The sequence below is a fragment of the Rhamphochromis longiceps genome, linkage group LG17 (genome assembly GCF_057381845.1).
Source record: "Rhamphochromis longiceps isolate RC_006_pf linkage group LG17, R_longiceps_female_GT1.1, whole genome shotgun sequence".
In the NCBI taxonomy this organism is placed as follows: Eukaryota; Metazoa; Chordata; class Actinopteri; order Cichliformes; family Cichlidae; genus Rhamphochromis; species Rhamphochromis longiceps.
In genome coordinates this window covers 226,208-253,535 of record NC_140573.1, presented here as the reverse complement: position 1 = coordinate 253,535, position 27,328 = coordinate 226,208, and the positions used below count along the sequence as shown (strand labels likewise).

Genomic DNA, 27,328 nt, shown 5'->3' with positions numbered 1-27,328 from the left:
AGATGTTTTGACTGACATAAGCGGACTGGACAGTCCAGATTTGTAGAAAAGCTGTAAAAATAGTAAAAAAAAAAATGCTGAGTAGGATGAAATAGAAATTGGATGTGTAAGATAATTGTATCAAATAAATGCAGTGCTTAGAAAAAATGTGTAGGGACAGTAAATATAAATTTATCTTTCAGAATTTATTAAGACACTTACTGCCGATGAGAAAATTGGCTCAAAAGAGTCAGCTCAGTTTTATTTACAACCTGCTCTGTGACTCTTAGGTGCTGAACAATATCAGCATATACATGTCCACATATGGGACACTTGTGTCCATTTCTGACATAGTGATGCCTTTGAGACTTTGAGGCGACAGCAACCTGTTGCCGTTCCTCTGTCCTCTGTGGCAACTCACTGCTCACGAACGCCCCCTGTACACAAAAAGAAGACGCATGCAACTACTAAAAAAGTTTTATTTTTTGTCTTACTCTTACTTAATATTTACAAATGCCAATGAAAATAAATTATCTGCAGTACTGTTAGTAATTCTGACTACTTTTGATTTGACCTTTATATTTCTTTGAATATATATACTGTCTTTGAATTCATCTTGTGTATGAAACCCACTACCACCACTCCTCATGACCTCACTAAAAATGGACTGGAGCTAACTCACCTCTTCCTTAAACTCATCTTTTCTCAATTGTCTTTAAATTTATCTGGTGGAGGTTTCCCATCATCACTCATTTCTAATCTTCTTCTAAATCTTCTCTTTAATTAATTATTGCCACATTTAATTAATTATTTAATGGTGTATTTAATTAATTCATTATGGCAGTCCTGGTGTTCCATACATATGAGCTGACCATGTGACGTAGAAGAATACAAAGACATATTTTGTTGAATGCATTGAAACTGAGAACAAATTTTACCTTTTCCATGGCCACTTTGTGAATCATTTGACCCAAATGTTCTGCTTCATCTTTTGAATCATCCTGTGTGGGTCTGTTATCATGTGTCCCATCCTCTTCAGATGCTGCCACCATCTGTTTTAAGAGAAGACAACAATATGTTTGGCTCATTTTTGATATATAGATTGTGGAAGCAGTGAAACTGAGGATGAATTTCACATCTCTTTGTGGCATAGGACACCCAGTTTTGTTTTTCATGGCTACCTTAGGAATCCTTTTACGTTCTTGTTCTTCCTCCTCTTCTGAATAGCCTTCAGATTCATCCCGTGTGGGTTTCCAGTCATCTGTCCCATCATCTTCAGATGAGCTCACAGACTGTTATTAGAGCAGAAAAATATATATTTTGCTCATTTTCCATGGATGTGTGAAAACAACATATTTACATCGTTAACTACAGGAGAAGAAACTTAGCTGGATTTTTCTTGCCCACCTTAGGAACCCATTCTCTTGCTTCACTCTCCTCCACACCTGTCCTATCGCTTTTAGAAAAGATCACCATCTGTTTTTAGAAAAGTAACAAAACAAAACATAGAAAATAAAATAATTTCCAACAGTGCATTTTGAGATCTAAGCATCCCAGAAACTGCACAGACATATGTCAGACATAACTTAAAACCACCAGTATAGGTTCATCAAGGCCCTGAGGGGAAAAACTACGTTTCCCACAAAATATTATGTTACTTCCGGTTTTGGCAGGTAATGGCAGACATGCATCCTTTTTTTTTTTTTTTTTAATTTTGTTTTTAAAATTTTGGTCGCCAACGGAGAGTGTTTGGTAGCGCTGTCCTCAGAAAACACCGTTTGTACTGTTTCGAATCATAACTCTGGTTTTACGTGGCCTATTAACACAATTAAGAGAATATCATTTGAAGTCCGCACTTTCAACACAAGTTGAAATGGAGACTGGGGCTGTGTCCCAATTCAGAGACCGCACGCTTGAAGTATGCATTTTGAGTGCGATTACGTCACCGCCACGTGACGACTGTCCCAACTCGAAGTGTACTTCAAATGCGCCGTCGATTTCCCCAAATATCAAGCGTGGTCCGGTGCACGCTTCGTGGTCCCATATATCCCACAATTCATAGCGCGGCGGTGGGTGTGGATAATTTTGCTGCAAAATCCACATAAAATGTAATAAATAAATCATATAATACAAAAATCAACTATTCACATTTCAACTTTTAACTATTTAAATTTTCATCTTTTTCCTTTTACAAATTTAAAGTGAAAACAACACAAAACACTGCAAACCACAACACAATTAAATATAAATTATAATATGAAAACAAAAAGAACATGTATATTCTCTGTCATATGGGCCCGCATGAATAAACTTTCTGAATCCTTTATCATCTGCAACCGAAAATAGTTGTGGATGATTACTATACCTTTCTATCCCTGGCTCTCTTTCTCTCTCTCTCCCTCTGGCTGTTCCTGTGCTACTGAGAGTAACTACCGCCCCTCCCCCCCTCTGCCCACGTGCAGAGTGAAGCGGAAAAAACGTGCGAGAGAGAGAGAGAGTGAGAGAAAGAAAAAGAAAAAAAACCCACGTGACGGCTCGCGATAAGGAGCCGGCTCGCGTCGTTCACGTCAAAGAGACGGCTCTAAGAGCCATTTCGTTCGCGAACGACCCATCACTAACACACACACACAACAGCAGCCCCTCTCGCTCGGTTTTTGCATTTGCGCTCGCTAACAACGTGTTGCTGGCGCTCTCAACATTTCTGCCCGTGCGCGCTCAACTCTTTCTCTACACCGTTATATTTGTGCCACAAAAACAGCCAGACAGGACAGGGTTAAAAAAAAAAAAAAACCCAACCAAAAACAAGCAAACGAAAAAAACCCGACAAGGTACCTGTTTGTACTCATGTAACTTTTGAAAGTTAGCTTCATACCTGAGAGCTGGTACCTTCAAACTCTTTCTTCTTTCTTTCTTTCTGACAGTCGTATTGGCGGTTGGCAAACAATTGAAAGGTGCATTTACCTTCAAATTCATCATCCATGGTGCTTCGAAACTCTCACTAGAACAATCCGCTGCTGTACTCATGATCACATGACATAGATGATTCTGATTGGCTGCTCAAATGCTCATTAGGGGCGGAACATTTTTATAACATTAGTTACCATAGGGCATTGGAGCGTGATGTCACGGGGGTGGGCGTGGAAAGGATTTTGGCCTGATGCGCCATTTTCGGGGTCAAAATAGGTCAAAATATATGGCCTTATTTTTGTGCCACTATTCTGAGCGCACGCAAAAAAAAATTTGAGCGCACGTAAAAAAAGTTTGCAGGTGCAAATGATGTATTTTGAGGAGAAATTTATTTTGAGCGAACAAAACTCATTCCTGCATGCAAAAAATGTATTTCAGTGTTTGCTATTATCCATACACACACACACACACACACACACAATGGCAGCCCCTCTCGCTCAGTTTTTGCATTTGCGCTCGCTCGCAATGTGTCGCTCGTGCTCTCAACATTTCTGCCCATGCGTGCTCAACTCTTTCTCTCTTTCTCTACGCCGTTATATTTGTCCCACAAAACCAGCCAATCACAGACTGGCCCATCGCGGTGTAACGGAGAAACAGCCAATCAAATCGCAGCTTTTCAGCCAGTGTAAAAGATGATTTTTTTTTTCCACTGAACCGTCTGAGCGCAGGTTCGAGTCCTGGTTGGGACAAAGCCTGTGTTACATTATCAAAAGATAAACACCATTTTTAATTTAGTTAATGTGGATAAAATGTATTTTTCACTTTGCTTTTTCTTATTATTTGATTATCATTCTATTTATATCATAGTGTTTTGGCCTGTGGAGTATTATGTACCTATACTGTGTTAAGGAATATCTTTTATTTATATTTATGTATTATTCACATTATTTTATTGTACAATGCTTTGGTGCCACGGGCTTTTAGCATGCCTCAATGTCTCACACATTCATGTTGCTAACGGAAGGTATCTCAGGAAGCTGGAAGCAGGCATTCACACGGGAAAAGTTCATCTTTTGTCTTCTCCACTGTAAGAGGAAGCAAGGGAGTGTGAACTTTTCTCTGGGGGAAGACCAAAGGTGTGAAAACAGCTGTGTACTGCCTTTTGGTTCTGTAGGAGGTGTTTATACCCAAGGCTCTGTTGGCTTTATTTAATGGAAAACTTTCACAACAACTGCAGTACATAAGTACATAACTCAGAATAAACTGTATCATCACAAACCAGACATCCAACTTTTAATACAAAGATTAAAGTTTAAACTATAATTCAGATACATTCTGTTGGCATAGAAAATGAAGCTTATGCATAATTTCAATAAGGAAGATGTGTAATAAGTCATTTGTCTGCTTCCCGGTGGCTGCCAGTTTATATCTATTCATTTTCCAGCACAAACTCAGCACTGACATCATTACTTTATTCCAGTTATGCTCTTGCCTGCCTTCACCGAGCATGCCAGCCTCCACTCTGCATGCTTTAAATCTGTTGCTCTTCTGCTTCTGCCATTCTGCGTTTCAGATCCTCAGCTATGCAGCCCGCCTCCTCTCCTTTCTCCTCCTCACCGTGGTCACTCAGAACCCTGTCCCAGCCTCCATCTTCATCACTACCAGCATTTTGACTCTGGGGTGTGGCTTGTGCAAAATCCTGTCACTGCTGAGATTTCTTCTGCTATGATGGGTCATTGGAGTTTAACTGCCTAACAGTTACATTTATTTCTGTACCTCAATAAATCATGCTCAGTTTTTCCACATGATCTCTCCTTATTGAACTGCTTTTGTAGATAAGCTTCAAGCCAGAAAGCAACAACACCTAAACCAAAAATATTATCATCAGAAGTGAGAAAGTGTCTGGACTATCTCCAGCTGCGTTGCATGTATTAAAGATAACTTCAGACACTGTCTGGTTGTCATGTCTGAAACAGGCTGTACAGTCACACAGATAAAAGACAGCAGTCATGTTTCTAATATTACAAATCAACCAGAAAGATTATGAAGATAAAAGCTGTGAGACCCCACTAGAGAACGGATGGCTTGTTATCATTACATGAAGTGATTTAGAAATAAGCTGCCAAGTGGCTGCTGTGGCTGCTGCTGCTGTTGCCTTTCTAAGATGCCCTCCACAATCTTCTCTATTGAGACTTGTGTCAGTGGTGTAGACAGGGCAGGAGGAGGCGGGTTAAAGACGGAAATGATAACCCTCCTGCTGTGAAGTGCCTCGGACAGGAATCCAGATGGGGACCTTGGCACCTTCACCAGGGACATGGTTAAGCTGAAGAGTCCCACCGTACCTAAACATTACACCCTCTGAGAGTTCAGGGTCACTTAGGCAGCCACGCAGAATGTGCACTGCGTCACGTCTTCAGCATGGATGGCTTGAAGAGTGGGACGTTGTTGGGGTCTGTGGCCAGGTGAAAATGGTTCAGGACCTTTTCCACTCTGTTCAGCAGCTCAGTGGGTTGTGGTATTTGGATCCTGCAGTGCTCCCTTATGTGTTGCTTTGTGGGATTAGCAGGATGGATGCCACAGAACTTATAAGCATCCTGGAGCCTCTTCAGGTCTGCCTGATCAACCACTGAGAATGCCGCAGAGAGAAGCTGGCAGAAAGTGCTGAACAGAGGAAGATGCTCAGAGGTACACTCCCGCAAAAATCGCCTCAGGCAGTGGAACAGGTCCAGTTTTACAATAATGTTCTTGTTGTAGTGGGTTCGAGAGGCACAGCTGTTTGCCACTGGTCCAGATGTGGCCGCAGCAACAACAGCAGGAGTGGTTTTTCAGGCATCCCACGATAGATTTTCGACAGGGATGCAGTCTGGGATCTTAAATGGAGCACAGCAATCCCTAAATGTAAGAAATACAAATACATGTAAGTATATGGAATATTATGTGTGTGCATCAAATTGATCTGAAAAAGAAAAACTCAGTTTTTCCAGACAGATTAGCAGTTTGAATGACAACGATGATTACGGTTTTTACCTGTCCACCCAGTGGTAGCCGGCCTTTTCCACTCCTGCATCACTGTACCTCTTGGCCATTCCCTGGTACATGGGCTCCAAGGACCTTTCTGTGTCAGACTGAACCATGACCCATGAAACAATCAGCCAGTTTTCATTCATTATGGAATAACTGGACATGACCCCAGATGCCAGCATGACTTTTCGTGCCACCTTCCTGATGTGGTCAGACCTGGAAATGTGGCCAAAAGTGCCCTGGAGGAGTTTGGATATGGCTGGATGTTGATGGTCCCGCAGTGAGAGCTCTGTACCAAGACAAGGAGTTTGTGCTTGTGTGCTACATATTCCCCCTATTACTGCCAGAGGGTGACAACCCGCAATTATGGTCAAAAACCTGCCAGATCTCTACACTGTGTTCGGGGGGGATTCAGGTCTCTATGGCAACAAAAGACAGCCTGTCTTTAGACATCTCCAGGAGAAAATGTGACTGAAATGATTCAGGCTTGAGGAATGGCAGGGTTTTTGTTACTTTTGATTTTCATGGAACACACACATGCAGGCTGCTGCAGTCTGCCAAGTGCTGCTCAGAATTATTTAATTGTGGTCCAGCTGACTGCAACAGATATTTGACTGATGTGGACACAGCATGATGGGACCACCCAGTAATTCCAACTACACAGACTATATCGATCCTTGGGGGAACAACCTATATATGGCATCAATCTCAATAAAATGTTGTAATAGAAACTGTACTGAATACCTCAATTTGTCATGCAAATCTTGCACCTAGTTCATGAATTCATTACATCTAGGCTGGTCTACTGTAATTCATTATTATCAGGATGTTCTAAAAACTGCCTGAAAAGCCTTCATTTAATCCAAAATGCTGCAGCAAGAGTACTGACGGGGACTAGAAAGAGAGAGCAGATTTCTCCAGTACTGACTTCTCTTCATCGACTCCCTGTTAAATCCAGAATTGAATTCAAAATCCTGCTCCTCACATACAAGGTCTTAAATAATCATCCCCACATCTTATCTTAATGACCTTGTAGTACCATATCACCCTATTAGAGCACTTTGCTCTCGCACTGCAGGCTTACTTGTTGCTCCTAGAGTATTTTACAAGTAGAATGGAAGAGCCATCACTTTTCAGGCCCCTCTTCTGTGGAACCAGTTTGGATTTTGGAGACAGACACTATCTCTACTTTAAAGTTTAGGCTCAAAACTTTCCTTTTTGCTAAAGCATATAGTTAAGGCTGGATCAGGTGACCCTGAATCCTCCCTTAGTCATGCTGCTGTAGGTGTAGGCTGCTGAGGGATTCCAATGAGGCATTGAGCATTTCTTCTTCAGTCACCTTTCTCACTCACTATGTATTAATAGACCTCTCTGCATTGAATCATATCTGTTATTAATCTCTTTCTCTCTTCTGTCTTTATCCTGTCTTCCTTCTCTCAGCCCAACCGGTCGCAGAAGATGGCCCCGCCCCTCCCTGAGCCTGGTTCAGCCAGAGGTTTCTTCCTGTCAAAAGAGTTTTTCCTTCCCACTTTCGCCACAGTGCTTGCTCATAGGGGGTCATATGATTGTTGGGTTTACATCTGTATGTATTATTGTAGGGTCTACCTTACAATATAAAGTGCCTTGAGGCGAATGTTGTGGTGATTTGCCGCTATATAAATAAAATTGATTTGAACCGAATTTTCTCCACAATAGATGTGTGTCGTTTGTCTTCAATGATGAGGTATCTGGAGACTGCTGTCTTCAAAAGTGTTTTGTCATGCTCAATGATGTTGTTTGACCACTGTCACTTTTCTGCAGCCATTGGTATAGCTAATTTGATTCCACCCCATGTTTTACAGGCAATCTCACTTTGGTTAAGTCACCCTAGCACTAGTGGTTTTAACTTAATCCAGATTAATTTAGTACAAGACTCAATAGTCCAGGTGGTAGTAATCACTGATTAGTCTGTGTTTCGGAAAGGGGATTATCAAGAACTGATTAACAATTATAGATTATATAGACGCATCTTTGTTCCCTACAAGAATTATGAGGAAACACTACACAATGTGTTACTCTTCTATCACTCCCAGTTTCAACATTTTGCCCATTTTCTTCTGAACAATTTGCCTGTTGTGCTCGAGTCAGGCTATGAGTGCATTATCACCCCAGGCTGTGTTTCAAAATAGCGCTCTATAAATGGTAAATGGCCTGCATTTGTATAGCGCTTTTCTAGTCCATAGGACCCCAGTCATTCACCCATTCACACACTGGCGATAGGAAGCTACATTGTAGCCACAGCTGCCCTGGGGCGCACTGACAGAGGCGAGGCTGCCGGACACAGGCGCCACCGGGCCCTCTGACCACCACCACTCTATAAGCAAAGTAAGTTTCTGGGGTGGCTGTAGCTCAGGTGGCAGAGCAGGTCAGCCACTAATCAGAAGGTCGGTGGTTCGATCCCAGGCTTCCTCCTGGCTGCATGCCAAATATCCTTAGGCAAGATACTAACCCCATGTTTGCCTACTGGTGGTGGTCAGAGGGCCCGGTAGCGCCTGTGGCCGGCAGCCTCGCTTCTGTCAGTGCGCCCCAGGGCAGCTGTGGCTACAATGTAGCTTGCTATCGCCAGTGTGTGAATGACTGAATGTAGTGTAAAGCACTTTGGGGTCCTTAAGGACTAGAAAAGCGCTATACAAATGCAGGCCATTTACCATTTAAAGTCAGGCAGGGGGGAGAACAAACCGCTGCAAAATTGAGGTCACTTTTTCTTTTATTAGATTAACAAGTTCAATGCGGCTCCCTATGTGGATGAGAGCAAGTGGTTCAGAAAATGTGGTGCTTGGTCTTTCCCCCAGTGGTAGGACCTCTATGTACATTCTGATTAAGTTATGAAGTTTATGTGAACTTATTAGCCTTATGATTTTACAACTGAAACTTGTGTAGATATAGGACCAAATGGCATCAAATGGTTTGACTGTATAGTACAACATACCCCAAAACTTCAACATTTACATACTGACATTATATCTTAAGCTTTGACTTTTACTTCTTCAAGAAGCATGTCTCCTTTCTTAATTTGACTGATCTCACATATGGTGGAATTATATAATGTCAAGTCTGAGAGCACCAGTGATTCCAGAAAATAAACGTGACAGTAACTCATTGGACACAGTATTAGATGATCACTTTTTATTAACAACTCTTTTATGTAATAAAAAAGTGGAATCTTCAAAAACAAATACAATGCAAAAGCCCTCAAATAAGGCATTTCTTGGGCTTACTGGGAGCAATGGAATAAATTGCACCTTATTTTCAGAGTCCTTTCCCCCTTCACTCATCTTCTCCTGAGGCTCCTGCTGTACTTTTTTTTTCTCTTTTCTACTTTGTCTTCACGCTTCATCTTCTCCAGAGGCTCCTGCTGTACTTTTTCTTTTCTCTTTCCTACTTTGGCTTGACTCTTCATCTTCTCCAGAGGCTCTGCCTGTATCTTTTCTTCCTTCCTTTGCCTTTTGCCGCTCATCATCTCCTGAGGCTCTGCCTGTATCTTTTCTTCCTTCCTTTTCCTTTTGCCGCTCATCTTCTCCAGAGGCTCTGCCTGTATCTTTTCTTCCTTCCTTTTCCTTTTGCCGCTCATCTTCTCCTGAGGCTCTGCCTTTATCTTTTCTTCCTTCCTTTGCCTTTTGCCGCTCATCTTCTCCAGAGGCTCTGCCTGTATCTTTTCTTCCTTCCTTTTCTTTTTGCCGCTCATCTTCTCCAGAGGCTCCTGCTGTACATTTTCTTTTCTCTTCCCTTCTTTGCCTTCACTCTTCATCTTCTCCAGAGACTCTTCTTGTATCTCTTTCTCCTCCAGTTGTTCTTTATTTTAAGAAAATAATCATTTACTTACTGATTAACTTAACATTGTTCATATTGTGCAATATAATGTTAATATTTACCTGAGGTTATTATTGCTGCAGATGACATTCCACTTTGGTCTTTCTTGTTGTTATCTAAGACCATATGAGAAATAAATAAATACCACTCCACCTTAAAGTTCTTTGAACTTGTGTATTTTTACTACAGCTGCTGGTTTCCAGTTACCAGATCTGGGTATGGTGTCGTCAAAGAGAGTTGACTGATGAAAAGTTAGCCTCTTCAAGTAACTGGTTTGGTGAATCACACTTTTTTCTGAACTCTGAGTCACAGTCATTGCTGTGTCTTGGCTTACATAGACCTGCTGCATCTGAAAAATTATGATTGACAAAGAAAAACAAGGTTACTTTAGCTCATCTAGATGTAATGTTCAGATTTGTTATGCTGTAGTGCTCTTACACCAGGAGGGACCTCCACTGCGACCTTGTCCATCTGTGGAGAAATGGTCAAACAATTGTTAAAGCAATTTTGAGATCACACACCTCAGTACAAGAAAACTTGAAATGTAATCAGTTTCACACAAAGGCAAAGATCTTATTTCAAAACATACATATCTTTATTGTAAAAGAAAATGTCATCAGGTGTGATTTACAGTTTTGTTGACATTTGTTATCAATTGTTCTTACCATGGGTGTCTTGAGAGTGACTGAATTCAGAATAACAACTGGTATTTGGTGTTGTAATGGTAATGAGCTCATCGCTGTTTCCCTGTCCTGTACATATAACACACAGAAATGCAAGAAGAAAAAAATTATAAACCATCTTCATGTTGGTATTTATGGTTTTAGAAACAAATCAAACTGCCAGGAATGGACTTCAGCCCCCTATTTGTGAGTAAAAGCATTTGGTAAAAGTTACAAGTGCTGATTTCCTAGCAAATACTTTTAGGACATTCCAAGTACTTAGAACTCACTGCTGGTGTTATACATACACCAGTACGATCATTACTGCAGCTTTCTACTCCTCCTCATGACCTCACTAAAAATGGACTGCAGCTAACTCACCTCTTCCTCAAACACATCTTTTCTAAATTGTCTTTGAATTGATCTTGTGTATGTTTCCCATCACCTGTTCCATCCTCTTCAAATGAGCTGAGTTCTTCTTCATCTAGCTCAGGCCTGCCCAATCCCGGTCCTCGAGAGCTACTATCCTGCAGCTTTTAGATGCATCCCTACTCCAACACAGCTGAATCAAATGGTTTGATCTCTTCAGCATGCCATCATGTTTGGCAAAGGCCTGATAACAAGCCATTCATTTGATTCAGGTGTGTGGGAACAAGGATGCATCTAAAAGCTGCAGGACGGTAGCTCTCGAGGACCGGGATTGGGCACCCCTGATCTAGCTCCTCCCTTTAGGGGTCACTACAGTGGATCATCTGCCTCAGTCTTATCCTATCCATAGCCACCTCCTTGGTCATACCAACCCTATCTATATCCTCCATCACTACTTTTTTTGCTAGGCCAGCCATTCGACAAGTCAATGGCTGTGAACAAAGAGAAACGTGTAAATAACTCGTGAAAGAATAAAGTTACGTTGAAACCAAGCACACCATTGTTTTTCTTGTGACATTACCAATAAGTTTAATGTGTCACATGGCCCTCTTCCTATTGACAAAACAAAAGTTGTATCCAAGATGGCCGACTTCTAAATGGCCACCATGGTCACCACCCATCTTCAGGAGTTTGCCCCCTCACATATACTAATGTGCCACAAATAGGACTTTAATATCACCAACCATTTCCATGTTATTACGGTGTATCCATATAAATGGCCCACCCTGTGTATATTTTGCTCATTTTCCATGGATGTGTGGAAACAGAAACTGCTGGATTTTTCTTGCCCACCTTATGAACCCATTCTCTCGCTTCATCCTCTTCCTCCTCCTCTTCTGGATTGTCTTCCTGTGTGAGTTTCCCCACACCTGTCCTATCATTTTTGTAAAAGATGACCATCTGATTTTAGAAAAGTAAAAATAAAAAGGTAAAAGATTAGTAATCAGTGAAAACTGTTAAGTCTAATTGTTGGATGTTGTCATTGTGTTTCTTAAATTTGTAAGGTCTGAGTTCAATCTATAGGATCAGGACATTCCTTTGTCTCTGCCCACCTCTCCAGCCACTCTGTGCTGGGGGAGGATTATTGTAGACACGTCCCTTGTGAAGATTCTGTTTGATGTTTGGTAAGCTTCCTGCCCTTTGTATGGCTTCACAGTTTTGTGCATGGTGAACCAATACAGGAATTGAACCATATATTGGGTGTGGGGGAGATTACAATTTTATGACTAATGATGTTGTTAGAAACAGTTGGAAGTCATACATACAGACACACATTCTTGCACATGCATACAGATGTTTACACATACACACACATAGTGCCTTGTCTTAGAACCATTGGGAGGTTTTACAAAGGGAGGTGCTTTTGCTGTGATGTATATTGTAACAGTTTGTCAATAAATAGCTGCCAGCGAGCTGCTCTTTGAAGGACTTTGGGCTGGACACAGGCTAGGAGCGTGAGCTCCAAGAGCTGGTTCTTGACCAAAGACCCTAGCTAGCGAGTTGAAGATGTTCTGTTATGTCTTGTCTTCTTTATGAGGAATAAGTCTCTAAACTAGCGGGGCTTGTGGAAACACAGACCCAAAAAAAACACTAAAACAAGTACAAGAACATACATTACATACTTTTCTCTTGCGCAACTGGTATGTCACTTTTTGTAGATGCTCCACCTCCTCTTTCAAATCCTGTTTAGTTTCGTTTATTGTGGTTCCAGCACTACAGGCAACCTCACCCTGACCTGGGCTCACCATCTGTTTATGGTACAAATTAAATATGTTTTGTTCATGATGGAGTAAATGATTATATATGAAAGAAGTGCAACCAATCAAAACTCTTACCAAGGGAATCAGGGCACACATACCTTGTTACTGCTACACTGGAACAGCGTTCTGTCTAAAAGCTCCTCTGTTCCTGATGACTGCTGCTCTTCCTTTTCAGATCCTTCACTGTCCTCGTCCTGCACAGATCCTCTGTCCTCTCTCCTTTTCCTTTTCTTTGCTGCACATGTTGGAATTGCATTTGTTGTCAGTGCTCGGCTCTGGAGTGTGTCCTCTGCAGGGTCCTCAGCTGTGCAAAGCAATATTACTAAATATTAGTAAATGTAAGTGTATAGATAAATGTATAACTTGACTTTCGCTTTTTTAAATAACCTTGGTAAAATCTGTTGGCTGTGATGGCATCATGGCACATAAATGTTGCCACTCTAAATGTTACTTATGGCCATTGATCAGTGAGTTTTGGTCAGTGGTTGTTAATCAATGGTCATGAGAATTTGCATAATTAATATTAAGGAACTGACCTCCCAGCCCATTGTTCCTTCAGTGGGCTGGTTTCAGTCATTATGCAAATGTACTGTTTATAAAAGATTGGGGAAACCTGCAGTCAGCTGAGACTGAAGAAGTCACTTGGATGAGTTCAATGGTTCAAAGGTCTTAAAATATAAAACATATGTAATAAAAAATGATCAGAGTGCTAAAACAGAGCTTTTCTCTCTTTTCCTAATTATAAAGTAGTTTTATTCTTAATCTAAGAGAAATCACAATGTAAATCTGATCAATATATTGATAACAAATGCAAAAGTGTTTGAGTAGTACAAATGGCTGTTATAATGACTGAGTTCTTTGTGTGTGTGTGTGTGTGTGTGTGTGTGTGTGTGTGTGTAATGAGAGAATAGAATAACAGTGATTCTAATAACAGGCCTCAGAGTGTCTGACCTTGGTGTGTGATGTATAATGTGACACAGTGGAGCTACTAATCTCAAAGAATATCTGGCAAACAAAATGTATGTTTTCATAAAACAAGTTGGATAAAAAGTAAAGAAATAAATGGCAATTAACTGAATTCTAAAAAGCATTTGAATTGAAAATTGGATTATGTTACAATGAATGTTCATGTGAAAATGTCCTAAAGACAAATCTAACTGAAGTAGAATCACATAAACTGAATGAAATGTAGGGGATTACATCCAGATGTGATTCAATGTGAATTCTTTATGTTAAGAATAACAATGAAAATGTAATGAAGCGTTTTACAAGTTTAAACATTTTTAACTGTTTGTCAAATCTTGTCAGATAGATATACATTGATAGATAAGGTGTGAGAAGATGTGACGTCCAGTAGGAGAGGGGGGAGAAAGGGTGAGAAGGTGAAAAAGTGAGGTAAAGAAAAGATTTTTGTCTTCTGCAAGATGAGCAGCCCAAAAGATTGGATCGAAGGGGTTCACAGTTGAAAACCTGTCCAACCTGTGAATTCATTCCTTTTCGTCTGCTCATTGTTGCTGTGTTAGGGGGTTAATTTAGAAGGATTTTAATTTACATCATAATTCCAGTAGATGCCCAGCTGATTGCTCATCCTTCCTCCAACCTCTCTTCACCAAAGAAAAGAACAAACTCAACATTACCTCAGAGCAGCCTAGTTGGATAAGTAGAGTTTAAGTAATCTGATTATTTTTTGGGATTTTTTTTTTTCCTCTTATGTGCCTGCCCTTAACCTCTAAATTGTGGACACCTTTTATGAAACAATAAAGGTAAAAGTCTTAGTATTATTCTTTATAAGTGCAAATAGCTCTTACACTTTACTCTAGCCATAATATTGAAAATAATCTTTCCAATCATTCCAGAAATAACAAGATCAAAATGTGCAGGGCTCCATCTTAATCCAGAGCTGCACATATTTCACTGCAATGGTGATGTGTTTTTAACCAAGCTCCACATTATTCTTCAATTTAAACTGGACATCAGAGAAACGTAGTCATCAGACAGAAAAGACATGAAATCCATTTCAATGTGTGGATCACAGTGATGTAAAGATCTGTAGGTGCTATGTCTTAACCCAGACATGGAGTCTGTTAATTTTACTTAAGAGGGATTATACAATCTATTTACAGATTTAAGCGTTGCAGTGATCCATACCCAGTGCGGCAGCAATCTTCTGGGGAGCCTCTTCAATTAACAAAGCATGTTTTTCTGCTTGGACAAGTCTGTCTGAAAACAAATGTAAGCACAATCCCTTAGACAGTTTACCTACTTTAATGACATAATGTTAATAAAAGAGGTGGAGATATGTATTATAGACGTACTAGACTTAGATCTCCACACATTCAGCTGGTGCACGACTACTTCACGGCCAACATCTCTGTAACGTGCCCTCAGTTCGACCAAAAGGGCGTTGAACCTTTTTTTTCCAAGTCTGACTTGTGGTGGTGACATGTTTAATATATATTTCATGAAAGCAATAGCATCCATGAGATAAGCTCTCTGAGTTGTTGGTTTAAACCCTTTTGCTTGCAGGTGTGCTAGAAAACTCCAAAGTCAAAAATACAAATTAGTTCATGTGTTAAACTGTATATGCACACATGTATATAGAAACTAATAATCATTCAAATTTAACACTTACTCACGGACTTTTCCATGGTTCCTCAGAAACAGAAGGTCAACGTTTGGAATCGCTGGGTCTGCCATGAATTCCAGAAAATGGATGACATGGGTGGCCCGCTGCTTTGCATTGTCACATATTTTTCTGCTAGGGTTCACACCTTCTGCATGGACCCTAAATTCTTCCACCAGTCTTACTGATGAGGCAAGAATAGACATCATATCAAAGTACATTTGTATAGCACTCATATTTAGACCTCAGGTCTTTTACATCAGGGGGATTTTGTTGACAAAACAAATATTTTTTCAAGCTTCTCAATGCATAAAGAAAACCTCAATGAAGAACAATTCTTAGCCTAGAAGAACTCACTCTTCACAAATTAACTGAGTAAGAATTCCTATTCCAGGATGGTCAGTCATACTATGTAAGATTCTCTCCAGTTAATACATTTTACATAGGGCTGGGCGATATGGCCTAAAATCCATATTGGGGTATAATTTGAAGCACATGCGGTAACGATATATATCGCGATATATTATTTTCTTCTGTATAACGTATTTTCCACACTATAAGGCACACTTAAAATCCTTTAAATTTCTCAAAAATCCAGAGTGTGCCTTATGTATGAATTCTGGTTGTGCTTACTGACCTCGAACCGATTTGGGCGTGCAGAAATCTGTTAAAAAATGTTTTAGTACAACTTTGGTAAGCCGCACTGCTTGATGGATTGTCGGAGCATTACGGCTGCCGTAGTGAGGAGCTTCGCGGAGTAATCTGGGTCCAAAACTCTGTCTGTTTCAGGTCCCAAAGTCAAACGAACACAGAGTTAAAAACGGTCTAAATTCTTTCACCTAAAAATGACATACCATGTTCTGGGAGATTTTTGAAACTAATTAAAATGTACAGCTCTGCTACCACTTCCTACGGAGCCCCGCAAGGGACATGGGAGAAAAAAAATTAAGATTGACTTTTGCGAGATCTCGCAAAACAAACTCGGGATCTCGCAAAAGTTTTAGCTGCATTCTTCGAAGGCTGCCAGCTCGAAGCCGACCGGGAGGTCGAGGCACGATGTGCCGGGAGAGCGGTGTTCCTCCCGGCTGTAGTAGGTCTCGACCTCCTGTTAGCTTCGAGATGGTGGGTGTCAGATCTCCGAAAACGTCTGAGCACATTTGCAAATATATGATGTCTTGTAAACCGAGCAGGTATCTGACGTTTACACAACTACATTCACGCTTCAAAATATCTTAAAAGTGTATTTTGTGACCCAGAAAGAGTAACATTACAACTAAGTAGCTGCCGCCATTGTTGGAATTCAACTTTTGCGAGATCCTGAGTTAGTTTTGCGAGATCTCACAAAAGTCAGTCTTAATTTTTTTCTCCCATGTCCCCTGCTGGGCTCCGTTCTGAAGACAGAAAACTAAACAGCAGTGGCGTTTGCAGGGTTACTGAAGTTGGACTACCTGGTATATAATGTTGTGCTACGTGATTGCCAGCGACACAGCAATGTTAGCATAACATTAGCACAGTGAAGCTGGAGGATGAACACCAGCTTTTGTTTCCACTCAATAAAAGTTAACGTGAGGGATTCTGGTGGTCAGGGACAAATGCAATCGCATAGCAAGATGCTATACACGGGCCAAACTTCAGTCAAGAGAACAACTGAGATTATTCCACAATACAAGGTTAGTTATTAGTACAGGGAGTGCAGAATTATTAGGCAAGTTGTATTTTTGAGGAATAATTTTATTATTGAACAACAACCATGTTCTCAATGAACCCAAAAAACTCATTAATATCAAAGCTGAATGTTTTTGGAAGTAGTTTTTAGTTTGTTTTTAGTTTTAGCTATTTTAGGGGGATATCTGTGTGTGCAGGTGACTATTACTGTGCATAATTATTAGGCAACTTAACAAAAACAAATATATACCCATTTCAATTATTTATGTTTACCAGTGAAACCAATATAACATCTCCACATTCACAAATATACATTTCTGACATTCAAAAACAAAACAAAAACAAATCAGCGACCAATATAGCCACCTTTCTTTGCAAGGACACTCAAAAGCCTGCCATCCATGGATTCTGTCAGTGTTTTGATCTGTTCACCATCAACATTGCGTGCAGCAGAAACCACAGCCTCCCAGACACTGTTCAGAGAGGTGTACTGTTTTCCCTCCTTGTAAATCTCACATTTGATGATGGACCACAGGTTCTCAATGGGGTTCAGATCAGGTGAACAAGGAGGCCATGTCATTAGTTTTTCTTCTTTTATACCCTTTCTTGCCAGCCACGCTGTGGAGTACTTGGACGCGTGTGATGGAGCATTGTCCTGCATGAAAATCATGTTTTTCTTGAAGGTTGCAGACTTCTTCCTGTACCACTGCTTGAAGAAGGTGTCTTCCAGAAACTGGCAGTAGGACTGGGAGTTGAGCTTGACTCCATCCTCAACCCGAAAAGGCCCCACGAGCTCATCTTTGATGATACCAGCCCAAACCAGTACTCCACCTCCACCTTGCTGGCGTCTGAGTCGGACTGGAGCTCTCTGCCCTTTACCAATCCAGCCACGGGCCCATCCATCTGGCCCATCAAGACTCACTCTCATTTCATCAGTCCATAAAACCTTAGAAAAATCAGTCTTGAGATATTTCTTGGCCCAGTCTTGACGTTTCAGCTTGTGTGTCTTGTTCAGTGGTGGTCGTCTTTCAGCCTTTCTTACCTTGGCTATGTCTCTGAGTATTGCACACCTTGTGCTTTTGGGCACTCCAGTAATGTTGCAGCTCTGAAATATGGCCAAACTGGTGGCAAGTGGCATCTTGGCAGCTGCACGCTTGACCTCGCTTATTTTTCCACACGCTTCTTGCGACCCTGTTGATTATTTTGAATGAAACGCTTGATTGTTCGATGATCACGCTTCAGAAGCTTTGCAATTTTGAGACTGCTGCATCCCTCTGCATCCCCTTCTCATTACAGAGATGCACATCACCTAATATGCTTAGTTGGTAGTAGGCTTTCGAGCCTATACAGCTTGGAGTAAGACAACATGCATGAAGAGGATGATGTGGACAAAATACTCATTTGCCTAATAATTCTGCACTCCCTGTATACTGCAACAAGATGGGAATAGACCAGCTGCGAGAGAATTCAACATTAATGAATCAATGTTACGCAAGTGGAGGAAGCGCAGTTTTTGGCTTTCCCCATATTTCAAAAGTGCTTCATCTCTTTGCTATGACTGTTACCTGGCATAATTTGCAGATGATAATGGTTGTAGCTACGATGCTTTCGACCAAAACAGGCGCAGCTTTATGACATCATCAACATGCACTATCGCGGTAGAGCGGAATAGTCAAAATCTCTATCGTTGGCCAAATTTATATTGTTTCAATCGCCCACCCCTAATTTACAGTAGTAAGTTTGATAAGATATATTATTTACCATAGTGAGGGGCTTTGCTGAGTGAAAACCGTTTCCGTCTGCTATATTTAACCTGAAATAAAAAAAAATCATTAACCAGATTTGTTTATCAATAGTAAATGAAAGAATGTTTCACAATGAGGTGTACAATCACAGGAGGTAAACAATACTCACATTTGCACGCTTGGTTGAAGAGTGTATCTGCTTGAGCTCATGATTCCTTTCAATTTCACACTCTAGCAACTGCTTCACCACCTGTAGCTCAGTGAACAGTATCTGACAGTTTTTGCAACCAGGAGCAGGTGTCCTCGGGAGAGGACGTCCCCTCCATTGCTGTACTGCATAGTAAGGTGCACTGCTTGGGATTAAAACATCAGGAGATACCCCTGTTGAATGACAAGTAACCTTGCTGCTGGAGATAGAAGGAGGCTGCATAATTGGGATGGTGTGGTCACTGAGAGTGTCACTGGCAGAGAGAGGAGGCTGTAGGTTTGGTCTGGTAGAGTCACCCAGAGCCTTGCTGTCAGAGGGAGGAGCAGGCCGATGGTTCAGTATAGCATGGTCACTGGGAGCCTTGCTGGAAGAGGCTATAGGGGATGCAACCTTGGACCTTGCCTCCAGTGCCCTAAAGATGCCCTCCTCAATCACTGTATAATCCACTTCACCCACATGTGAGACCATTTGCGGTGTGGGATTTGATACCCTCAGAAGTGCAAGTTCCTTAGCAACGCATCTGTCCTTGGCCTTTTGCATGTAAAGTTTAATCATAGGTTTCTGAAAAAGTTAGCATTAGAAAGGATTAAGATTAGATTTTAATTAATTGGGCATCCTTCATGTTTTTATCTATGCACACAACATGCTTTCTAGAGCTCGAGGAACATTATATAAATACAGCATACGGACAAAGAAAGAACCACCGTATTCTTCTATGGAAACTGGAAGACTTTCATTTCACCAGAGTAACAAATATGTAAAATGCAAGGTGCTAAATGTAAGTCCCTTTAACATAAACATCTGATTCCAGAGATCAAGGGCTGCCTCACCAACACACAAAAACCACACAGAGACACCACAAAGTCAATAACATACCTGTAATTTGTGGACCTTTTCCAGGTGCTTATCAAGCCGATTAAGATGTTTTGACTGACATAAGCGGACTGGACAGTCCAGATTTGTAGAAAAGCTGTAAAAATAGTCAAAATAAAATGCTGAGTAGGATGAAATAGAAATTGGGTGTATATAAAAGTTAGCAATTAAATAAATGCAGTGATTCGAAAACATGTAAATTTAGTCTCTTTCAGAATTTATTAAGACACTTACTGCCGATGAGAAAATTGGCTCAAAAGAAGCAGCTCAATTTCATTTACCACCTTCTCTGTGACTCTTAGGTGCTGAACAATATCAGCATATACATGTCCACATATGGGACACTTGTGTCCATTTCTGACATAGTGATGCCTTTGAGACTTTGAGGCGACAGCAACCTGTTGCCGTTCCTCTGTCCTCTGTGGCAACTCACTGCTCACGAACGCCCCCTGTACACAAAAAGAAGACGCATACAACTACTAAAAAAGTTGTATTTTTTGTCTTACTCTTACTTAATATTTACAAATGCCAATGAAAATAAATTATCTGCAGTACTGTTAGTAATTCTGACTACTTTTGATTTGACCTTTATATTTCTTTGAATATATATACTGTCTTTGAATTCATCATGAGTACGTTTCCCACTACTACTCCTCCTCATGACCTCACTAAACAACATCTTCAACATCTGCCAGAAAATGCTCTGGATTTTATACGAGTCTGTTGTGGCCAGTGCGATCCTCTATGCTGTTGCATGCTGGGGGAGCAGGCTGAGGGTAGCAGAGGCCAACAGACTTGATAAACTGATCCGTGAGGCCAGTAATGTTGTGGGGATGGAGCTGGACTCTCTCAAGGTGGTGTCGGAGAGGCGGATGTTGTCCAAAATAAAGACAATGTTGGATAACACCTCCCACCCACTCCATGACATGCTGCTCAGTCACAGGAGCACATTCAGTGAGAGACTGAGAGTACCGAAAAGCACCACTGAACGACACAGGAAATCTTTCCTGCCTGTGGCCATCTCCCTGTACAACGCATCCACTTAACACACTGGTTACTGCTACAACTACACATGTTTCTTTTTCAGCTATTTATTAATAAGTGACTCATGTACTGGAACAAAAAAATAATTTCCACCAGGCATCAATAAAGTATTCTGATTCTGAAAAAATGGACTGGAGCTAACTCACTTCTTCCTTAAACTCATCTTTTCTGAATTGTCTTTGAATTTATCTGGTGGAGGTTTCCCATCATCTATTCCATCCTCTTCAAATGAGCTGAGTTCTTCTTCTTCTTCTGGCTCCTCCCTTTAGGGGTCACTACAGTGGATCATCTGCCTCCATCTTATTCTATCCATAGCCGCCTCCTCCATCAAACCAACCCTATCTATATCCTCCATCACTACATCCACGAACTTCTTCTAAGGGCTTGCTCTTTCTCTCCTGCCTGGCAGCTCCATATGGAACAATATATTCACTATGCCTCTTCTACATATGTCCAAATCATGTCAGCTTTGCCTCTCTAACTTTGTGTCCAAACCGCTCAACATGAGCTGTCTCTCTAACGCACTCATTTCTAATCTTCTCCATTCTGGTCACTCCCAAACAAAATCTTAGCATCTTGAGCCCTGCCATCCCCTGCCTGGCCTTTTGCACTGCTTGTTGCTTTGGATGCTTGACTCCAGCTATTTAAACTCATGTACCTTCAATACCTTTACTCCTTGCATATTTCATATGAGCTGACCATCTGACGCAGAAGAATACAAAGACATATTTTGTTGAATGCATTGAAACTGAGAACAAATTTTACCTTTTCCATGGCCACCTTGTGAATCATTTGTCCCAAATGTTCTGCTTCATCCTTTGAATCATCTTTAGATTCATCCTGTGTGGGTCTGCTATCATGTGTCCCATCCTCTTCAGATGCTGCCGCCATCTGTTTTCAGAGAAGACAACAATATGTTTGGCTAATTTTTGATAGATAGATTGTGGAAGCACTGAAACTGAGGATGAATTTCACATCTCTTTGTGGCATAGGACACCCAGTTTTGTTTTTCATGGCTACCTTAGGAATCCTTTTACGTTCTTGTTCTTCCTCCTCTTCTGAATAGCCTTCAGATTCATCCTGTGTGGGTTTCCAGTCATCTGTCCCATCATCTTCAGATGAGCTCACAGACTGTTATTAGAGCAGAAAAATATATATTTTGCTCATTTTCCATGGATGTGTGAAAACAACATATTTACAGAAACTTAGCTGGATTTTTCTTGCCCACCTTAGGAACCCATTCTCTTGCTTCACTCTCCTCCACACCTGTCCTATCGCTTTTAGAAAAGATCACCATCTGTTTTTAGAAAAGTAACAAAACAAAACATAGAAAATAAAATAATTTCCAACAGTGCATTTTGAGATCTAAGCATCCCAGAAACTGCACAGACATATGTCAGACATAACTTAAAACCACCAGTATAGGTTCATCAAGGCCCTGAGGGGAAAAACTACGTTTCCCACAAAATATTATGTTACTTCCGGTTTTGGCAGGTAATGGCAGACATGCATCCTTTTTTCTTTTTTTTTTTTTAATTTTGTTTTTAAAATTTTGGTCGCCAACGGAGAGTGTTTGGTAGCGCTGTCCTCAGAAAACACCGTTTGTACTGTTTCGAATCATAACTCTGGTTTTACGTGGCCTATTAACACAATTAAGAGAATATCATTTGAAGTCCGCACTTTCAACACAAGTTGAAATGGAGACTGGGGCTGTGTCCCAATTCAGAGACCGCACGCTTGAAGTACGCATTTTGAGTGCGATTACGTCACCGCCACGTGACGACTGTCCCAACTCGAAGTGTACTTCAAATGCGCCGTCGATTTCCCCAAATATCAAGCGTGGTCCGGTGCACGCTTCGTGTTCCCATATATCCCACAATTCATAGCGCGGCGGTGGGTGTGGATAATTTTGCTGATCATGATATTTAGGAGAAATAGTATAAGATAACAAAAAGAATATATTTAGCCAAAAATACTTGAACATTACAGAAACACTATGATTTAGAAAAATAGTCCAACATGCTGCGTGCTAGCTAGCATGACGGAGTTTCTATACAGCTGGGTGGGTGCTATGAAGTTAATGATGTTGAACTTTATTTTGTTCATAAGTTATTAGAGTTGTCAACCGTCCCGTCTGGTATTCAGAGAAAATATTACGCGTTTCTTATTGAGGTGAAAGGGAACAGTTTGTCCCGTAATTCAGCTACAATGAAAAAGACACAAAGCTGGAGTTATTCTGTGTCTTTGCTGCACAGCTGCCTCTTCTTCTCTCATTCTCCCCCCTCCCTCTCCCGTTTCTACTTCAATCATGAAAACTGATCAATGATCAGCTGATCGGCTCTCTTGTTTGTTTATCGCCCACTTTGCGCCGAAAGAGGAAACCAGCAGATGTCGCGCTAAACAACAGCAGCACGTTTAAGCTTGATCAGCTGTTGTTAGAATTTAATATTAATTTCTAGTATCAGCTGATGTTTGCTGGAGCCACAGCTGCAAAAAAGCTGCTGGTCGGTTTGGTTATCTGGTGAGAGGGAAACATGAAGATGAAACCAGGAGATGTCCTTACTGGATCATCAGAGCTGAACAGGTGATGGAGAAACAGGTTTACCCTTTAGGTGACATGAATGAGTTGAAGGGAAGTTATGAACTGTTTCTGAGAGACAAATAACCCCAGGATCCTTTTTTAGGTAGCTGACAGCTGGTAACTGTGCAGGTGCGGATCTAGCAAAGTTTTGCCAGGGGGGCCAGGTAGGGCATTAACAGGGAGAGGTGGGCACAAAGAAATACTTTTCTTTCTTATTCTCATTTAAAATGTCTAGCTTTTAAAAAATAATTATCTGAATCTTACAACAAACGATTGATAGATTGATGCATATATACCATCAAAACAGTGTACATCACTGTCACAACAGCGTTTGTTTTCATTCAAAGGCTTTATAATTTTTCCTAGTCAAAATGTCCGGGCCAATTTTCTGTCCCAGTCCAGCCCTGTATGCAGCTCATCTGCAGTCTGGTGTTACCAACATCTTCCTATTCAGGAGGCAGAATTTCCGAGTTCTGAGTACAATCGAAAGCACCACGACTGCAGTTTTTGTGTTGGATGTAAAAGGCGCACATGACGCTGTGACGTAGGCTAGAATCATGGCAGCAGTCAATGACGGTCCTGGCGTGGGATTTCTCTCGTGGAAATATGCACATTATCTTTTCCTTTCTATTGGTAGGTGGCACAGTGCACTTGTGGCAAGTAAGCAAGCTAGAAGACTGGCAAAGTTATGGAAGCAACACATTAACAAGAGAATTCTGAGTAAAACCAAAGTTACTTTCCCTAGTAACTAGTTACTTTGAAAGTAACGAGTAACTTGAAGTAACTGAGTTACTTTTGAGAGAAGTAACTAGTAATGTAACTAAGTTACTATTTTAAAGTAACTTACCCAACACTGATCACCACCAGCGAGCTGCGTCTCCCACAGTGGTCGTGTCCAAATTCATGGGCTGCATCCTCCTGAGGACCTGGCCTTCGCGGTCTACGTGGGCCGGGTCCTCAGAAGTTCGAGTAGGCCGGAAGTAAACGGCCGTGAAATTGGACAGTCTAGCCTTCTGATTAGCGTCACCGCTGTCTCGGTGGAGTTTATTAAACTCAGCCGTCTGCTCCTTGCTATCTAAAATATAACAGGACACTGGCATAAATTCTCGACTGTCTCACACTTCTGTTTAATCAGTTTTCTGTTTGACGTTTAGTCAGCTGTGTAAAAACCAAGGAGGAACCCACCCGGGGGATTAATAAAGTTTTATTTTATCTAATCTAATCTAATAACTTTAATCTCAGCCAAACCGATTTACTCACGAACAAACAAAACACTGAAAAAAGCCAAACAATAACATTTTTAGGTTGTCTAAGTGACTTATATCTTACGTTTAACCCGAGTAGTGAAAGTCCGCGGTGATCTGAAAATGATGTGCCGGGAGTTGTGCCGTTCTCGGCCGCATCAGTAACCTCGAGCTCCCGGCTGGCTGTCGAGCTGGTGGGTAGCAGACGTCTCCGAAAACGTCGAAGCACTTTTGCAAATATGCGATATCTTGATAAACCGAGCTGATATTTGATGTTTACACAACTACTTTCTCGCCTGAAAATATGTTAAAAGTTTATTTTCTGACCCAGAAAGATTAGTAGGAGTAATTTTAAAACTTAGTAGCGGCCGCCATTGTTGGAAACTGGAGTTTGGCTGGGCCGCGCTATGAATTCTGGGATATGGTAGGCCACGAAGGATACACCCGACCCATCCTTCAAATTCGGGGAAAAGGAGGACTCGTTTGTCGGCTGCATTCGGAGCAGTATATGAATTTGGACAGCCTTCGGCGCGTCGCTGTGACGTAATCGGTCTACAAATGCGGCCTCAGGAGGATGCAGCTCATGAATTTGGACACGACAAATAACAGCTTCAACTTGAAAGAACGTATGCTGTCATAATACTGCGTGACAACTTTGTTGCGTCCTTGCAGCTGTTTGTTCAAGTTATTCAGGTGCTCTGTAACATCCACCATAAATGCAAGGTCCTGCATCCATTCTGCAGAATGAAATTCTAACACTGGTTTGCCCTTTTCTTCCATAAACTGTTCAATTTCTTCCTCGTAAATCAAAGAAACGCCTCAGCACAGCACCTCGGCTCAACCATCTTACCTCAGTGTGGTATGGCAGGCCATAGATGTGGTCTTTCTCTCTGAGAAGACTGTCAAACTGACGGTGATTGAGGCTTCTGGATTGGATGAAATTAACATTTTGGATGACCACCTTCATGACGTTATCCATTTTCAGTGACTTGCAACACAAAGCCTCCTGGTGCAAAATACAGTGAAAAGTCCAAAAATCACGTCCTCCATTTGCAGATTGCACCTTTTCTCTGAACTTTTTTACAACGCCTGCTTTCTTCCCGATCATTGAGGGTGTACCATCTGTAGCCAGGCTGACAGCACGGGACCAGTCCACTCCGACCCTGTCCAGCGCGCCGACAGCTGCGGTCGTTGTATCTATCATCGGTACCAACTCCACGAACTCCTCGGTGACGGTCAATGTGTCATCAATAAAAATTGCCAGTTGTGCAACATCTGTAATGTCCGTGCCTTCATCAATTGCAACTGAAAACATAATAAATAACTTTACTTTTTGCTTCAACTGGCTGTCCAAATTCCGCTGAAAGATCAGAAACCCTGTCTGCAACTGTGTTTCTTGTCAGGCTGATATTTGCAAAGGCCTGGCGCTTTTCAGGGCACACAATCTCCGATGCCTTCATCATACATGTTTTTACAAATTCACCCTCACTAAATGGTTTTGAAGCTAGTGCAATGTCGTTAGCAACGAGGTAGCTAGCTTTCACTGCAGCGTCACTGATGTCTCGGCTGTGAGTAAACAGACTGCGGTTTCTTCAGACCCGCCAACAGTTCATTCACCTTCTCTCTTCTCCGCTGTCCTTGAAAGTTGTCATATTTGTCGGCATGAAGATTCACATAGTGGCAACGGAGGTTATATTCTTATAATATATATATAATATATTCTATATTCTAGCACTGCAACATGCTGGGAACACACCAAACATACAGCTTTCCCATTCACTTCCGTGAACAAATAGGAGGATGACCATTTTTCTTGGAACACTCTGCATCCACTTTTCTCTTTTTTGACAGAGACATATTGGGGCAATGAGGGTGCCAAAGCACATCAGGTTTAAATTTCGTGGGCAAAACAAAGTAGCTCACAATTGCTATTGCGCCATCCAAGGGACACAATTGGAACAGCAGTTTCTTTATTGAAGAATTGCTGCTCATTTTTATACTTTACAAAATCATCTCACGGGCCGGATTAAACCCGTTTGCGGGCCTGATCCAGCCCGTGGGCCGTACGTTTGACACCCCTGCTTTAGAGCCTCTACTTCTAAATATATATATAGTTGACCATAATCTTACAGAGAATGTGATGATTTCATGGATAATTCAGTCATGGATAATTCAGTCATTCAGTTGTATATCCACAAACAAACAGTGGTGTCAAGCGGTAGTTATGGTCAGTGCTAGCGGTCCAAGTAGCGGAGCAGAGGAGTTTGCGGCATTTAAGCAGCCTTTTGCTGCCCAGTCCGACCGGGCTAAAGCTATTACAAAAGCTACTGGGGTGTTTAGCTGCAGACGGGAGGCCGTATTCAGTTGTGCAAAACAAGGGGTTTAAACTGTGATGAACGTGCTTGATCCACGCTATGATATCTCGTTGCGCATCCACTTCAGTGACAAGATCGTTCCAAGCATGTATGAGCAGGAAAAGTTTAAAGTTATGGCTGAACTGTCCCAGGCATCTTCTGTTGCTCTAACTACAAATGGGTGGACCTCCAGGGCAACGGAAAGCCACATGACCGTGACCGCTCGTTATATCAATCAATCAATCAATCAATCAGTCTTTATTTATAAAGCACTTTTCATACAAAAAAAATGTAGCACAAAGTGCTTTACATAGTTAAAAGCAGCCCACCCCACCCTCCAACTCACTCCCCGCACTCTCATTAACATAAATGATGTGAATACAC

At 41.4% G+C, this 27,328-nt stretch overlaps 2 protein-coding genes and 1 pseudogene across 3 annotated transcripts; all 3 read right to left on the bottom strand.

Annotated features, from left to right (window-relative positions):
• Window positions 1-48: 48 nt before the first annotated feature.
• On the bottom strand, window positions 49-3,002 carry LOC146648950 (uncharacterized). 2 transcript variants are annotated; one of them, XM_085386922.1, is made up of 5 exons: window positions 2,941-3,002; window positions 1,387-1,455; window positions 1,161-1,271; window positions 918-1,031; window positions 49-416 (listed from the first exon to the last, which is right to left on the bottom strand). In XM_085386922.1, exons 1-5 carry the CDS (start codon window positions 2,953-2,955, stop codon window positions 198-200), a joined length of 528 nt encoding a protein of 175 aa, XP_085243048.1. In that variant the 5' UTR covers window positions 2,956-3,002; the 3' UTR covers window positions 49-197. The 2 variants fall into 2 exon arrangements, with proteins under 2 accessions (XP_085243048.1, XP_085243046.1); XM_085386920.1 differs by having other exon boundaries at window positions 2,852-2,993.
• A 2,114-nt stretch (window positions 3,003-5,116) lies between these two features.
• LOC146648949 (uncharacterized) lies at window positions 5,117-6,845 on the bottom strand (annotated as a pseudogene).
• Window positions 6,846-9,143: 2,298 nt separating this feature from the next.
• LOC146648948 (uncharacterized) lies at window positions 9,144-21,916 on the bottom strand. The gene is made up of 17 exons (XM_085387258.1): window positions 21,786-21,916; window positions 21,531-21,656; window positions 19,956-20,170; window positions 19,725-19,818; window positions 18,810-19,409; window positions 18,657-18,708; window positions 15,240-15,414; window positions 14,923-15,146; window positions 14,756-14,827; window positions 12,706-12,911; window positions 12,470-12,595; window positions 11,640-11,747; window positions 10,422-10,508; window positions 10,195-10,227; window positions 9,964-10,105; window positions 9,819-9,872; window positions 9,144-9,738 (listed from the first exon to the last, which is right to left on the bottom strand). The coding sequence occupies exons 2-17, from the start codon at window positions 21,654-21,656 to the stop codon at window positions 9,218-9,220; spliced, it is 2,835 nt and encodes a 944-aa protein (XP_085243384.1). The 5' UTR covers window positions 21,786-21,916; the 3' UTR covers window positions 9,144-9,217.
• Window positions 21,917-27,328: the final 5,412 nt, after the last annotated feature.